Here is a 15794-nt window from a genome sequence, read left to right as displayed (position 1 = left end):
TTCAGAGGTGCGGTTCCATGCTGTGCCATCAGTATGTTTGCAAGGAACAACCAACCTGAACTCCCCAAAAAGACGTCATTACTGAAAGCAGAATGCACCTTGTAAATCTCAAACACATAATATTTGAACATTCAAGCCTGCTGGGGTTAAATTTAGGCCGTGTGCTGCTCTTGTTTTAATATTGGTTCTGCTTAAATCCGGTTTTACCTTTTAGCTGCTGCTGCACAGACTGCTGCATGTGATCCACAGACAGGTTATGTCTAAAATCTGTAATCAACATTTCACTGTACTTGCACTTTTGAGCAGTCCCCAGGTCAAATAGCAAAATAAAGGTAAGACTGAGCGAGAAGTGTGGCTTCTGCACCAACTTCTGTTGTAACCATCCCTTGTGTTCCTCCCCCATTTAGGAAGGTTAAGAGTCGTTTTGCTTTAGTCAGACTCGGGTTGGTTCTAGCAGTTATGCTGCCATTCTTTGTTATGGTGGCCCTGAAGTCCAAATCACACCAACAAATCTCTCAATGCAAAAGCACATTAAAGATCACAATGACTATTAAAAAAAGCAACACTTGTTTTGTTTTATTTTTGGATGTTTCATTTTGGCTTCTGGAAATGACTTTTGTTTTCTGAAATGTTTAGATGTTTTTATGTATGGAAACCACTATAGGAAGGTACAATGGGACATCACTGATTGGATATTGACCATCATTTTAACTGAAATGTATTTGGCACACAGGGGCGGACTTACCCCCAACACTTTTGAGACTCCAAGCGGAAGGCATAGAATGTTTCTAAAATCATTTTTATTTATTTATTTATTTGTTTTATTTAGAATGTCAGAATCCATGCAATCTACTTAAAGTGTGACCAAACACTAAATCAACTTTTTTTACATCTATAAATGGGGCTTTAAAAGGGCTGTCTGTTAGTCATTGCCAAATTTTTGATAAATTAAAATAAAATTGTTTAATTCTTGAAAATAAAGTTGAAATCACCCGTGTGCTGCCCCCTACAGGTTGAATCGAGGTATTACAGTTGAATTTTGTGATTGGTCAAACCATGTATTCAGACGTTACACGTCATGATCTGCAGCTCCAGTAATGATAGCAGTCCTGCCTTCGAGCCCCGCCCCTCTGACTGGATTTTCAAATTTCGGCTGTGGGCGGAGTCAGCCTCCAACTTCCCTGTTTGGTTACCCTTTGAAGAACCGGAGTCGGATGAAGTCTTATAAATCCCTACCCCAATCTTATTATTTCATATGATACAAAAAGATGACTAAATTAGTGGGTATAATCAAAACAAACACAAAATGAAAATCCATAATAATAATAACAACAATAAAATCTGGAACATTATATTTACATCATGCTGCATACAAATCAATCATTTTGTTTTCACATTTTAACTTCAAGCAAGCAATACATCAACACTTTTTTAGGTCATTATCCAACAAATTCCATTTTTTTTACCCCAGCAAAGGAAATAGTCATTTGATTAAGTGTAGTTTTTACTTTAGGTACTTTAAAGTCCTAATTTCTTCTTTGAATTTGAGAATCATTATTTGATTCTGTAATAATAAAAGAAACAATCACCGAGAAAGCATAAGACCGCTCCTGTGAAAAAGTTTCACCCCCCCCCGTAAATCTGCAGCAATGGAACATTCCGTCAACAGCAAGTTAGCTAGCAAAGAGAAACTCTAGCTATGAACTAAATAGTAGGTTCACCGTGTGCTGTCTGAATCTACAATTTCAAAATTCATTAATCTAGAAATTTCCCAGAAATCTTTGCAAAAAAACAGTCTGCATGGATGCTCGCTACATTCGCAAATATAGACCACAATGCATTGCGGTCGAACAATTTTTGCAGAAAAAATGTGTTTAAATGTAATTTTTTAAAATAAACCATCTACATTTTCATCATCAGAACACAGTGGAGTTACAAATAGACGTGAAATGTTCATTTTGATTAGATTGTCACTTTGTGAAATCAGTAACATAATAGCTGCCGTTTAGAAAAAAGAAAGAAAAGTAGTGAGCATGGTGAACGGATCGCTTTTAGTTTTTCAGTAGTTAAAGACTAGAGTGGGAAAAAAAAGCAATAATCAGCCAGCTGTGAAAAAAGTAAAAGGTAAAGAGAAAACCAAAAAAATGTGTTGCTACGATTCCAAAAGTATAGAAAAGAAATGATCAAAATCAAATGAACTCAAATAAAGTCACGAATGAGAAGAGACAGAAAAAGAAAGGAAAGGCAAAATAAGGGACAGAAAATTCTCATTTTTAGAATTTTTTTACATATTTTTTGTTCAAGTATTTTGTCTTTTGGCTTCTTAAAACCTGAAAAATTAAAGAAAACACACATGTTAAGGATGTTTTACCCTGAGTAATGATTTAAAAAAGAAATGATGAATACGACCACTGCAGAGGACCCGTCTTATTGTTCACTCGAACTGCTAAGTGAAGTGAAATGATCTGTACTAATCATGAAAATCATAAAATTCATCATCCTCTCAGTGATCCCCCATAGTACCTACCACTTCCGGCTTCTTATCATTTATTTTTTTAACATTTCATTTTAATTTCTGGAAATTACTTTTATTTATTTTTATGTGTTTTAGTTTCTGGAATTTAGCTTTGATTCTTAAAATGTAATGTTCTTTTTTGCTTTTTTAATCGTTTCTGTGATCTCTGATATGTTTTTGCGTCGAGTGATTTGTTGGTGTGATTTGTACTTCAGGGCCACCGTACTTTGTTGACATAACAGAAAGCCTACATATCTGTACAGGCCATGACAGCACTAACACAAACCTCCTACCTGCTAATTGTTGTGCTACACACTGACCAACAGCTCACATTAATAGATCCTGCTATTCAGAACAAAACTTTTTGTGTGCATTTTAAAAGATATACTTAAATAAATTGGCTTTTTTTTGTATTAATGCTTAGAAACAGTAGCAATAAATATAAAAGGCTTCTCTCGCTCCTTGATTGTAGGAAAAGACACGTATTGGGTCAGAATCCGGTCACATAAAATTCTGTGTTTCTCCATTGGTTTCTTTGTCTAGTATGTGATTGTTCTTGTGGTTAGCTGACTCCTCTGATGCCAGCTGTTGCCATTCAAAGCCTCCTCACAGTGGCTCAGACCTCCTTACCCTCCCTGAAACATTGTGGCACACCACGCGTACATGTTTCACCCCCTGGTGGTCTTGAATGGCACTTGGACCATGACATGCACAGCCCTCCTGACTCTGCTGCAGTGGAAGGATGGAAAACTAAAGAGTTCTATGAAGGTTCTGGAAAGATGTAGCTCACTTCCATCACAGCTTCTAAAGAAGGTCAGATTTATTGTGTTTTATGCTGATTTCTTTGATTCTGGAGTGATACTCCTGCTCCTTTTCGTAGGTTTTTCGACTCGTAAAAACTCAATCACACTATCAGCGATTATACTGTTTTTTTAGGGTAATTTGGAATTTAGCTTTTAATTTAGCAATATGCTAACTGTTTTTTGTGTGTTTTTTTAGGCCAATTTAGACATTTTTCTAGTTTTTAGGCCAATTTAGAGCTAACATTTTAGCCTTATGCTAGCCGTTTTGTCAAAATTAGACTTTTTTAAGTTCTTTGGGCTATCTATCTATATATATAATTTATATCTAAAGAGTGAAATACGACTCTGCGGCTCCTACTTGGCTTTGATCAGTGAGAAACAGACCCAAATGGCTCTTTTAGTGTAAAAGGTTACAGACTCTTGTCATAGTCTGTCCGTTTAGCCCCCCCTCAAAAAAATGTGACATAAACAGCTACTTTATTCTTGTAAACATTATAATTTTCACTGACAATACAATAAAAACAAGACGTTTGTTCATTTTTTTCTTATGTGTAAGCAGAACAGATAAATGGAATTGTAAAAAATACCCAATTTATAGTGAGTATTTGCTATCTGTTCAAGCTTTTCTGATGGGTCGAAATTTTGTGCGTCGTTCAAGATTTAAAATAAGCTAAATAAAACCAAAAAACCCCACAATCTGAAGAATACGTCTTCTCAGGACTGCTGGGGTGTGATAAGCCACAGTTGAAGTTGTAAAACAATGAGAGCACACACATACGCTGATTATTTTTCTTTATTTGTGCCTGCTCCCTCTAAAGAGCAGCTGTGTGAGTCTCACTCCTGCAGTCCAGCCAGGAGCATAAATCAGAGTTTATCAGGAAGTCATCCTTTAGGATCGAACAAACATCAGCTCTCCTCATTACCACAGAATGTGAGGCTGTACTTGACTATAGGTACAGTATAACACCCATGTTGAGAATTCATGCCACTGCCAATAATAGAAAGAGAGTCAGACAGCTAATTCGGCTGTTTAATTGAATAAATATAGTAATAAGAAAGCAACATTTCTAAATGTAAAATAAAAATCAAGTATCTTGTGGAACTACTTCAATGTAAAAGACTAATAAATCTGTGTTTTTCAACATATTATTAATAAAGTCCACTTTTTCTTTGACAAAAAGCATGATGAACACCAGCAACAAAAATGCAAAACACAAAACTCTATATTAATAATGTACTACTCCCTTCAGGATCTCACGTGCACTTCTTTAACAGTTGAAGCACAAACAACTTGAAGTTGCAGCTGTTTTTCATTGAAGTTGAGATAGTTTTTAATAATAATAATATTAATTTTCAGCGAAAGGCTGTAGGGGTTGTTTTTAAAAAAGTTATTTTCCCTCCAGTTTGTTAAAATACAGTTTTATGAAACCTCACAAACAAATGAAAATTTTATTCATTTATTTAATAAATGTTTTTTTTCATGCGCAAGAACAACTGTAATTTTTTTATCAATTAATCACTACATGCAAGATAAATGTTACATGAAGAGGACCAGCACTATATTCATGTTTATTAGTTAAACTGTAACTAGAGAAAAAGGTGAATATGCTGAGATTTTATTAGCTTTTGTTTAGTCTAAGAATGTAATTTAAGAAAAAAAGGTTTTGTTTTTTTTCAAAACAAATATTTCAAATTAGGTTTTAGTTAAATGTGTCTGTATCACTGCGTATTATTGCGTATCACTGCGTAGGCTTTTTTAAACAAACGTTTACTTCAACATCTGGACAATAACAAGCGGCAAGAGGTGAACTTTCTCTCTTAACTGATGCTTTATGTGACCCATCGTGACGATAAACATTTATATTAATTTCTGATAACGCACACTTAATCGGGCATTATCCCTTACTTATTGCACTTCGCAGAAGTGTCAGACAGTTTCCATTGGACGGTTCAGGCTTCTATGGCGTGTGTTAATTTCTGATAATGCACTCTTAATTAGGCATTATACCTTAACTTAATGCACTTTGTGGAAGTGTCGTACGGTTGGCGTCGGACAGTTAAGGCTTCCATGGCGCACGTTCATTTCTGATGCTGCACACTTCATCAGGCATTATCCCTTACTTTACGCTCTTTGTAGAAGTGTCGTACGATTGGGGTCGTACGGTTCAGGCTTCCATGGTGCACATTAATGTCTGATAATGCACACTTCATCAGGCGATATCCCTTGCTTAACGCATTTTGCAAAAGTATCATACGGTTCAGTCTTCAACGGCGTACGTTAATTTCTGATAATTCACATTTAATTGGGCACTATCCCTTACTTAATACACTTCGTGGAAGTCTCATGCGGCTCATTTCAGACGGTTCAGGCTTCTACGGCGTACGTTAATTTCTGATAAGGCACACTTCATCAGACATTATAACTTACTTAACACTCTTTGCAGCAGTATCAGACGGTTTATGTCGGATGCTTCAGGCTTCCATGATGTACGTTAATTTCTGATGACGCACCCTTCATTAGGCATTATCCCTTACTTAACGCTCTTCGCAGAAGTGTGTACGTTTGGCGTTGGACGGTTCAGGCTTCCATGGTGCACGTTAATTTCTGATAATGCACACTGCATCGGGGATTATCCCTTACTTAATGCACTTCGTGGAAGTGTCTTACAGCTCATGTCAGACGGTTCAGGGTTCTACGACGTACGTTAGTTTCTGATGATGGACACTTCATCAAGCATTATCCCTTACTTAATGGATTTCGTAGAAGTGTCGTACGGTTGGCGTTGGACGGTTCTGGCTTCTACGGCGTGGGTTGGTGCACACTGCATCGGGGATTATCCCTTACTTAAGTTTTATAACATAAGAACACCAGGTAAAAGCTAAAACACCCAAACACACCCGCAGAGCAGAGTTCTGAGAATTTATTTTTTAAATGGAAAGTAAAAATGTTGCTGGATTTATTTTAATACTTTAAAATTAACTTACATTTTTTTTCCAAAAGTGCTTAAAGTCTCAAATTGAATTTGTGCTTTAATCCAGATATTGTTAGAAACCAGCAGTTTCAGTTAGATCTGGACCATAAACGGGAATCTAATAATTTCTTTGTGTCATTTATTCAGTAAACGTTTGGCAAAAGTGAGAATAATTGAAGTGATTAGAACGGTTTTTTAGACCTCCGTCAAAGTTGAAAACAGTGCTAAAACTGTCAAATGTTCACTTTCAGGTCGGATCAGAATTTTTCCAGGACCTTCATATCCTCTCTCAAAACAAAAGTGTAATTTCCCTTAAATCTGCATTTCTGTGTTTGACTCTGCTTGCCGGCGTCCTTTTTTAACCCAAAACTTTGTGTCTAATCCGACTAAACGTGGAACCCTCAGCTCCTGAGGAACCTGTGTGTCAGAGGTCATCTGCAGTGGAGTGATGAGGAGTGTTTCTTCTGTCTTCCTCCCTCTTTCTCTGTCCTCCCTGTCTCTTTCTTTCTCTGTTCTCCTTTCTCTCTGAAATGCCTCAGCATCTGTTGTTCACATATCTTCACGTGTGCTCACGCACCACCACCACCCACAAACGGTCACGTTGGTACAGGCTTTTTTGAGTTGTGTCTTCTTCTTCATGCTTTGCCTGGACCCTTTCTCCAGTAATGCAGCTGCTAGGTCAGGGACTCTGGTGATTGCTCCAGCCTTGTTGCTAGTCTTTATGTTATTCTGGTTTGTCCCTTCTTACCCTGCTGTCTTCTAGCTGGACTCAAGGGTAAGTGCTTCCCTGTAGCCGGCACTGCTCAGATAATCCCCGCCGATTATCTGACAAATGCAACGTTCTTTCTCTCTTCTTTCCCTCTTCTCCTTTTTCACGTCTCGCTTCATGTCTTAGATATTAGTTGATGATTTTTTTATTTTAAATAACCTCAGCTTGAGGATCAAAGTATAAGCATCCATTCATGCCAGCATAGGATGCATGTATTTAGGAACTTATTATTTGGCTGAATAACAAATAAAGTTTAAATAATAGTTGTTTTTTTGCATAATTGCCTTCTCTCTTTTACTCTTATTGGTGACCAGACCCCTCAGAGAAAAGCAATTTGATTATCTACATGTTAGAAAACTATTAAAAGGGATTTAGGCTGTTTTAAGACAATTATTATTTTTCCTTTTTTTGGCTCGTGCTGAGGGCTCAATATCCTTTAATTGTTTTTTTCTTTGAAAATTTTCACGATGAGAGTTGGCAAATATGTATGCGGAGTATTCTGAATGCCAGAGAATAGGAGTAGCCACTGCCGCCCCCTCTTCTGATGAAATACTCCGGACCCCACCTCCCCTTTCCTCCTACAGTAGATGGGCCTGTAGTTAGAAGCTAAACAGGCGTTACACCTCCAGAGAGGAGAGGTTTGATTTTCTTTTTTTTGACTGCCCTTTTTTTGCCTGAACAGGAGAACACCTCTGTCATGTGTCCATACTTTTTTGTACAGATACAGGAGTTTTCATTCATTCCCCCCATCTCCTAGAGAATGATACAGTTTTGCCTCTGTCGGCTTCATGCTATTTACCCATGTACTTGCACCAAGTTGTATTGCTACCCTGTTAGAGTTCTCCGGTAGTGCCTGTTAGTGTGCTCCTTAGAGATCATGAATACTTTGCAACATGTTCAAGTATTGTCAACTTGCAAATGCGTAGAGAAGAAATGAAAAAACACAAAAACAAATTGCAAATTTGCAAATGGATGTGTACTTAGATTCCAGAAAAGTCTCGGAGTCTCATATCTGCTTTGGTAATTTGGTCATTTTATTGATGTTAAAGCCAGTTTATCAGTGTGAGGTATGGAGAGTTTACCGTGGATCTCCTTTTTCTTCATGGAAAAATAATCCGGACTCAAGTTTCTACACTCTTTGTCACACTCGGTTTTACTTTACCTCTTTGTTACACCGGCAATTTTTGTTATATAACTTGTCCTGGAGTGAGTCTTGCTTTCACTCTTCAACACTAACCTGTCTTACTGACCCACTAAAGATTGTCTTCCCACCAAACCCTCTGTCATCTTGTCTCTTTCATCCAGAATTGGCAGCATAACACCCCATTCTTTCTGTGTTTCCAGACTTTTTGTGTCACCTGTCCACCCTCCCTTTCTTCATCCCTGTCCCTGTTGTGTCCCCACATTCATTGTTCACATTTTTCTCTGTCTTACAGTTTTTCCTTCTTTGATTAAAGTAAAAAAAAGGCTAAAAACAAGTTAAAATCTCTTAAGGTAATGACGGCCCTCTCACTGAGCTGAGCTGGAGGGTGACAGATGACAGTCGTGCTCAATTCAGTATTTCGGTCCTGCCCTGCTGAGATCAGGCCTCCACTTCCCGCACTCGAATCCCCCCAATCACCATCACTCACGTCCGCCTCTCTCAGACATGACACCTGTCACTCACAGTGAGGACACGAATGCGCCTCCTATTTAGTCTGAATCATCCGTGTCCCCATCACTATGTCATTTTCTCTCTGACAGTCTCGTGACAGATCAAATATTCACTTTCAGTTCTCCAAATTTCAAAAGAAATTCAAATTTAAAAACCCATATTTATTGTTAGTCACTGTGTTGTTTGAAATGTGTTTTTTATTTTGATAACACAGTTGATTTTGTGGGTTTAACAATTTGAATTTGATGCATAACAACTTTAACCATAACTTCTTAATTCATGGCAGAGAAAAACTCTACATAAGAAAAAATGATTTTTTTATCCTGTGTATTAGCACCCTAAACTAATCTGGATTTATCTTTTGCCACGTAAATGAGCTTTTTTATTAGCACACATCTGAATACTTGTCAGGACCTGAGTGACAACAGTTGCGAATGGCAGAATCTATTGAATTGTACCTTAACAGCACTTGTTCAAACACTTTTTGACGACGGACTTCTCCTGAAAACCAAGGGGAAATGTGACGTACTGAAATGTATGCATACAGTAGAAGTAGAAGCGCCTATCTGTCAGGGTAATCGATAGGTAATCGATAGGTAATCGACAGGTTTTCATCCACAAACACAAAAAGTCTAGACAAAAAAAGAAAGAAAAAAGCTCTTTACGCTGTCAGACACAATGCAAGTTGACAATGTAAGCTGTAAGTGTTTATAATTTGGCCCTAGAAGTAGATGAAAAACCCCTGGTGGTTCATGTGTAAGTACAAACGGCTTGCTTGTCTGCCTGTGGTTGACTGATGTCCTCTCCTCTGAACCGTGTGCTTTTCCCTGTGCCGTTTGGCTGGATAGACGCTGACAGAGCTCAGAAACATGGCATGGATGAGTTTATCTCCGCTAACCCCTGTAGCTTTGACCACGCCTCACTTTTTGAGATGGTGCAGCGGCTCACGTTGGATTACAGGCTCAATGACACCTTCTGCTCACTGGTGAGTCTCCTTCCTCTTGTTTTGACATTTGCATGTGGACACAAAGTGTTTTATGGGGGGGTGGTGTCAATTTAATTCTTTAGAAATACATAAATCATGCTGGGGAAGAAACTTTTAGCAAAGAAAACATCTGATGGTCAACCGTTCAGCCTGCATTTTTGAACCCTTTAAGGCCAAATACAAATTCCTGTACTACCCCAACGGCTTCCCCCTACCCCTACATTTAGCCCTCCAAACGGAGAGATATGCAAAAAAAAAGTAGCTATATCCAAACTCCAACCCTAATCTCTAATTACTAAAAATCTACAGTGCGGGCCGATGATGTCATTGATTTCACAAAGTAAAAATCGAATCAATACAAGCATTTTACGATGTTTATTTATGACTCCACTGTGTTCTGATGATGAAGACGTTGATGTTTTATTAAGAAAAATACATGTAAGCACATTTTTTTGCAAAAATTGTTCTAACGCAATGCATTGTGGTCTATATTCGCTAATGTATTCGTGCATGCTGGTTTTGAGCAAAGACTTCTGGGACATTTTTAGGGCACTTGATTTTTGAAATGTAGATTCGGACAGCGCTACAAAATGGCGAACGCACTATATATGGTGTTCCCCGCTTATTTAAGATTCACGGTTTATTTTAGAGCTGTCAGGCGATTAAAATTTTTAATCGCGATTAATCGTACTTTGTCCAGAGTTAACTCTCGATTAATCGCAAATTTGCATGTGGAATTTTTTTAAGGAAAAAAATGTGTGGTTTGTGGAATTTAGCAGTTCTACATTAATTATGAAAACAAGAATGACGAAATTAATAGTTTTCATCAGAAATACTTTATTTTGTAACATTGTATTGAGATAAACTTTCTTAACAATAAAAGGCTGTAACATAAAATGCCTAACAAAAGCCCAAGTGCAAGTGAAGGGCATTTTAAATTCAAAACTTCAATCAACGTTCAGTAAAATAAAATAAAAAACATCAAAAATAACATTTCCATAACACTTTCATGTTCATTTTTTGTCAGGACCAAATCTTTTCCTCCTCTGCTGAACTGCAGTAATAAATGAAATAGAGATTTATCATTTCCAATTAACTTTTGTTTTTTAAAACATTAAAGACTGAGAAAAGCGGGATACTCTGTGGATAGTTTGACAGTCTGTTACTGCCGCCGCGTTCTCTGGCTGCAGCTCGATGCACCGACGTGTCCAGCGGAGCTCACGCCATGAATATGCCGGCAGACAGACAGCTATGCTAGGGCTGAATCACGCTTAAACCTCCAGAACATTTAAAACGTCCCCCGGTGCGCTTGCTGTTCGGAACGTCGGGGGTCCGCAGCTCTCGGGACGCGGCGCCGGACGAGAGCCGGTACCACCAGACGTGGTACTGGACGTGAACCGGAGCCGGGTTAGGGTGCAGGAGCTCTCCAGGTCCTAGCGCCGGCTGGTTTTAGCTTGCAGCTCGGTGGTTGGAGACCCGCCCGTGATCTAGTGAGAGCAGCCGGTGAGTTAAAGGGCGGGACGCCCGCGCGCGGTATGGAAAGGCACGTATGAGAAAGTCCGCGATTAATGCGTCAAAAAAATTGTCGGCGTCAAGCACACGTCAGATTAATGCGTTTTTAACGCAACAAATCTGACAGCCCTAGTTTATTTATTTATTTTTTTGCGGTTTCACGTATTCGTGGATTTTTTTTCAGTCATATAACTCTTCTAGTTTTCACAAAAACTCTGACAACTGAAGACACTTGTATGAAATTTTTGCGTATGAAGGAGGTGCTGCGGTGTATCTCCGCAAAGCATAGCCGAGCCTGTAAGGAGCGCGAAAGGAGGAGCGGGCGCGTAAGGGCGCTGCACGAGAGGAGTGCCCCCTCCTCTCCATGCCCCTCCATAGAGAAATGGTATCAGCTGACTCAGAAGTGACCAAAAAAAAATCCTGATAGTCGCGGAGAATAATTATCATCCGCACCAGGTGTTTATTCTAAAAAACTCTTTATGTTGAGCAATACTTCAATGTTCTTTTATAAATGCTTTAGGAAAGCATGATCAGAAGTGTTTTTGAAGAGTATGGACCAGTAACAGACATCCTTTGGCCGTGGGGGATGGGGGGGGTTCTTCGTGTTTGCGGATTTGGGATATTCGCGGATGCCTCCGGTCCTTAACCGCCGCGAATAAGAGGAGAATACTGTAGTGCACTGTATAGTGAGTAGGGAAGGAAATCAGATAATGACGTTATCAATAATCGGCTACGTTAACTGTTAACTGTTAGCACTCTGAAATAATTAGTATGATTGGGTTTATAACTTTAATAAGGTTGTGATAAAACAAAATCATTACTTACATTTAAATGCCAACTTCTGTACATCATCCAAGTTAAGAAGAGCGCTTCTTCAACTCGGAACACCCTTGCGGTGTAGGGCTCTGCATCGATCCGCGGCGAGGGCTAGCCCTTAAAAAACTATTTCGTACACCCTTACCCCTTCAAATGCCCCTACAATTGAAGGGGTAGGGAGAAGACAGAGGGGTGGGGGAAGAATTGGGATTGGGCCAAAATGTAAATGAACAATTTATTGACAGTTTTATTGTAGTGGTATACTTTTCTGTCCTTCAGATGAATCAGAGATACTTTTAAATACTTTTTTTTTATTATTCCAAGAGTACTGTGAATTTCATATTTGAAGACCAGAAATGAAACAAAGAAAAAGTTTTGTCAGTGAATAAAATAAATCTGGGTTCATAAAATATTTTAACGGAATGATTTGGGTATGTGTTTTTATCCTTTTGAGGCGTTTTTAAATTAATTTTTATATTGACTGCTTTGTCTATTTGTGGTATTTTATTCTCATTTGTACATTTTTTTCGTAGTTTGTGAAACAAAAAATCCCATCTAAGGAAAAATACTGCAAACTAACTTCTGCTAAAAGCATTTTAGCAAGGTTTTGTAGTATGTCTGTTTTTATATCTAGTTTTTTCAACAAATACATTTAATCCAACTAAAATGCTTATAAACTTCTAAATTTAAATCTTGAACAGGAAAATAACACAAATCTTTTATTTACAAGCTTAAACTACTGTGGTTTTGATCACAAAAACATTTATCTGTTTCTCTTGTTTGGTTCTTAAGGCTCCCAAGGGTTGTTGCCACACGTTTACAACATAATTTTGCCAATCATATTGAAGAATTGTACATACAGTTCTAAGAAATGTTATTGAATATTATTGAACCAAACACAGGAGTTTGTAGGTTGGTGGAAATTTGAACGTTGGCCACATTTGGGCCACCAGTGAAATAAATCTTGTTGAGTTAAACTAATGACAAATTCTGTGATGCTATGTGTTTTTGTTGTGCAGGGATGGTTCAGCCCAGGCCAGGTGTTCGTCCTGGACGAGTACTGTGCGAGAAACGGAGTCCGAGGTTGCCACAGGCATCTGTGTTACCTGCGTGACCTACTGGAAAGAGCAGAGAATGGGGCCATCATTGACCCCACTCTCCTTCACTACAGCTTCGCTTTTTGTGCCTCCCATGTCCATGGGAACAGGTGTGGCCCTCAACTGTCGAAATTGTGAAGTTTTGTGAGTCAAACTTACAGAGAGGTTAAAAAAGCAGAGCTTTCTAAGTTAGAACAAATTGGGGTATTTTTATTATAGATCAAGATATTTAAAATAAACTCACAACCAGCTGATGAGCAGCAGCAATAACATGTAGTGCATCAAGTCTGTAAATTCTGGCCTTAAGCAACACCTTTAGAATTTTAGAAACCAACAGCATTATGTATTGTTTCGACAATTTTAATGGACTCCGTTTTGTAAAATTATCTCAAGCAAAGATTCAAAATTGAAAATAATTTTCCTCTAACTTCCTTTGGATCAATCACAGTGTTGTGGCCTCTCAAGATGAATCCTCTTTGATACAATAGCTAAAAGTCATCTCAGAAATGTCAATTTTCTTAACATTTCTGTTGAAAAATAATACATCCAGTTTTATTTAGTCTTTTTAGTTTTTAGCTATTTATGTTTCACGACTGACCTTCTGCTTCTGTAAAATTACAGGCGTTAAGCCCAACGAGGCAATTCTATTGTGGTATTGGGCTATATAAATAAAATGGAATTGAATCAAAGGCCTAAAAACATAGGGGATCCTCTAAAGAAAACAGCTGCTTATTATCTGGGAAAATTGGTATGATAGTTATTTAGAAATCACAGGTAGTTTTACTTTGTATGTCAAAAAGCTTTTCCAGAAGCATCCATTTGTTTTTTCCTGTATATTTTTCTTTATTTATCCTTAAAAAAGCTTATATTCACCTTTTTTATGTTGTAACACATTTGGCTTTTTAGTTTGTATTTCATGTTAAGTTTTCTGATCACCTGCATGTATATGTATTTCCTTGTTTTCTACCATTTTTCTTTGTGTTTCTTTTTTCTCTGTTCTTTGTTGCCATAGTCTCTCACTGTCCATATTATTCATCCTCCCATGCGTCCGTTAAAGTCAGAGAGGGCACCAGTTATTGGGGCCCGTTGGGCTATGAGGCCCTAATATCCCCAAAGAACCCCCAAAGCCCAGATCCTCGTGCCGCCTCCAAGCGGGCGCGCATATTCAAGTTTAGAAAGAGAAGGGAGTCCTTTCAAGGTGAAAAAAGGTGAGACTCGAGAGAAAAACTGCTTACGATTTGTCACACTTGGCTTCTTGGAAGCTGAACCCAGTCAGTTGCTGCGTCATGCTTGTTTCTTTTGCTGATGTTGGACTTGAAGGAGAGTTTCCATAAATCAAAAAGGCTCACGTTGGTTTCATTGTCTGGTCTTGCAGGCCAGACGGGCTAAGCACCGTGGTTGTAGACGAGAAGGAACGCTTCGAAGATATCAAGGAGCGGCTGCGCGTCATTCTGGAGAACCAGATTGTTAACTTCAGGTGATTCCAAAATCAATACAAGCTAGGGGTGTAACGATGAATTGACTTGATCGATTAATAGATTTATGATCCAACCAGATCAATCTGTCAGAGTGAGGATAGTTGTTAATCAAATGGAATCAAATCGACCTATACCATGAAATTGTTTCAAAATGAAATAAATCAGTTATATCATATATATATATATATATAGATTATATTATATTGGAAATTACCATTTGGATCAAGGTATGATGGGTTTATTTTACTATAACATAAAAACAACCAAGTGTCATCACAGCAGACAACACACACATGATGGCAGAAAAAAAGGATCTAAGCATCTTCACGGTCCAATGAGTGTTCTAACAGTGGGCGAAACGTTAAACCAAACTAAAATATGAATTGATTTGACATTAATTCTTGTTTACCTTTTTGTTTGTACACATTTTTAAATTACACTTGGTATCTTGAATAAATACAAGGAATCTGGAAAACTTCATCTGCACTGTTTCAACACATTCTCACTCCTAACTCGTCACGTATGGATGTATGGTTCAGGTCCCCTCTTCGTTGCTTTTTAACATTTTTGGTATCCCCAACTCACTTTTTGACTCGCTGGTTGTTCCCATTAAATTAGGGGTCCTTAACCTACAGTACAGATCCGAAGGCCGCTTAGTACCGGGCCACAGACAGGGAAAAAATTAATATATCAATCAGGGATCGCCAACCCTCGGGATGTAGACCTGTACAGGTACCCTAACACTAACCCAGTACCCTGATCTGATATCAGTTCCGCGTCTGGTACCACGTCCGATATCGCATCCAGTACCGCGTGCAGTACCACATTCAATACCGCATCCGATTCTACATCTAGTACCGCGTTCAATACTGCATCCAATACCGTGTCCAGCATCACGTTTGATACTGCGTCCAGTACTGTGTCCGTTAACACATTCAATACTTCGTCCAGTACCGTGACCAGCATCACGTTTGATACTGCGTCCAGTACCGCGTCCGGTAACACATTCGACACTGCGTCCAGTACCATGTAAGATACTGTGTTTGATACTGTGTCCAGTACCGCGTCCGGTAACACATTCGATACTGCATCCAGTACCATGTAAGATACTGTGTTTGATACTGTGTCCAGTACCGCGTCCGATACCGAGTTCAGTACTGCGTCCAGTACCGCATCCGGTACCACATTTGATA

General features: G+C 38.5%; 1 protein-coding gene across 11 annotated transcripts in view; it reads left to right on the top strand.

Moving 5' to 3' along the window:
* cadpsb (Ca2+-dependent activator protein for secretion b) overlaps positions 1-15794 on the top strand; it is a 119397-nt gene that overhangs the window by 72329 nt on the left and 31274 nt on the right. For 8 of the 11 annotated variants that reach the window (XM_024270723.2, XM_024270721.2, XM_036212074.1 and 5 more), the window contains exons 12-15: positions 7054-7065; positions 9562-9698; positions 13046-13233; positions 14499-14600. In XM_024270723.2, coding sequence (XP_024126491.1) covers positions 7054-7065; positions 9562-9698; positions 13046-13233; positions 14499-14600 — 439 coding nt within the window. The remainder of the gene's footprint in view (positions 1-7053; positions 7066-9561; positions 9699-13045; positions 13234-14498; positions 14601-15794) is intronic. The other 3 variants (XM_024270724.2, XM_036212071.1, XM_036212073.1) reach the window with 1 other exon arrangement.

Source organism: Oryzias melastigma, linkage group LG5 (genome assembly GCF_002922805.2).
Source record: "Oryzias melastigma strain HK-1 linkage group LG5, ASM292280v2, whole genome shotgun sequence".
In the NCBI taxonomy this organism is placed as follows: Eukaryota; Metazoa; Chordata; class Actinopteri; order Beloniformes; family Adrianichthyidae; genus Oryzias; species Oryzias melastigma.
This window is presented reverse-complemented; position numbering and strand designations above follow the sequence as displayed.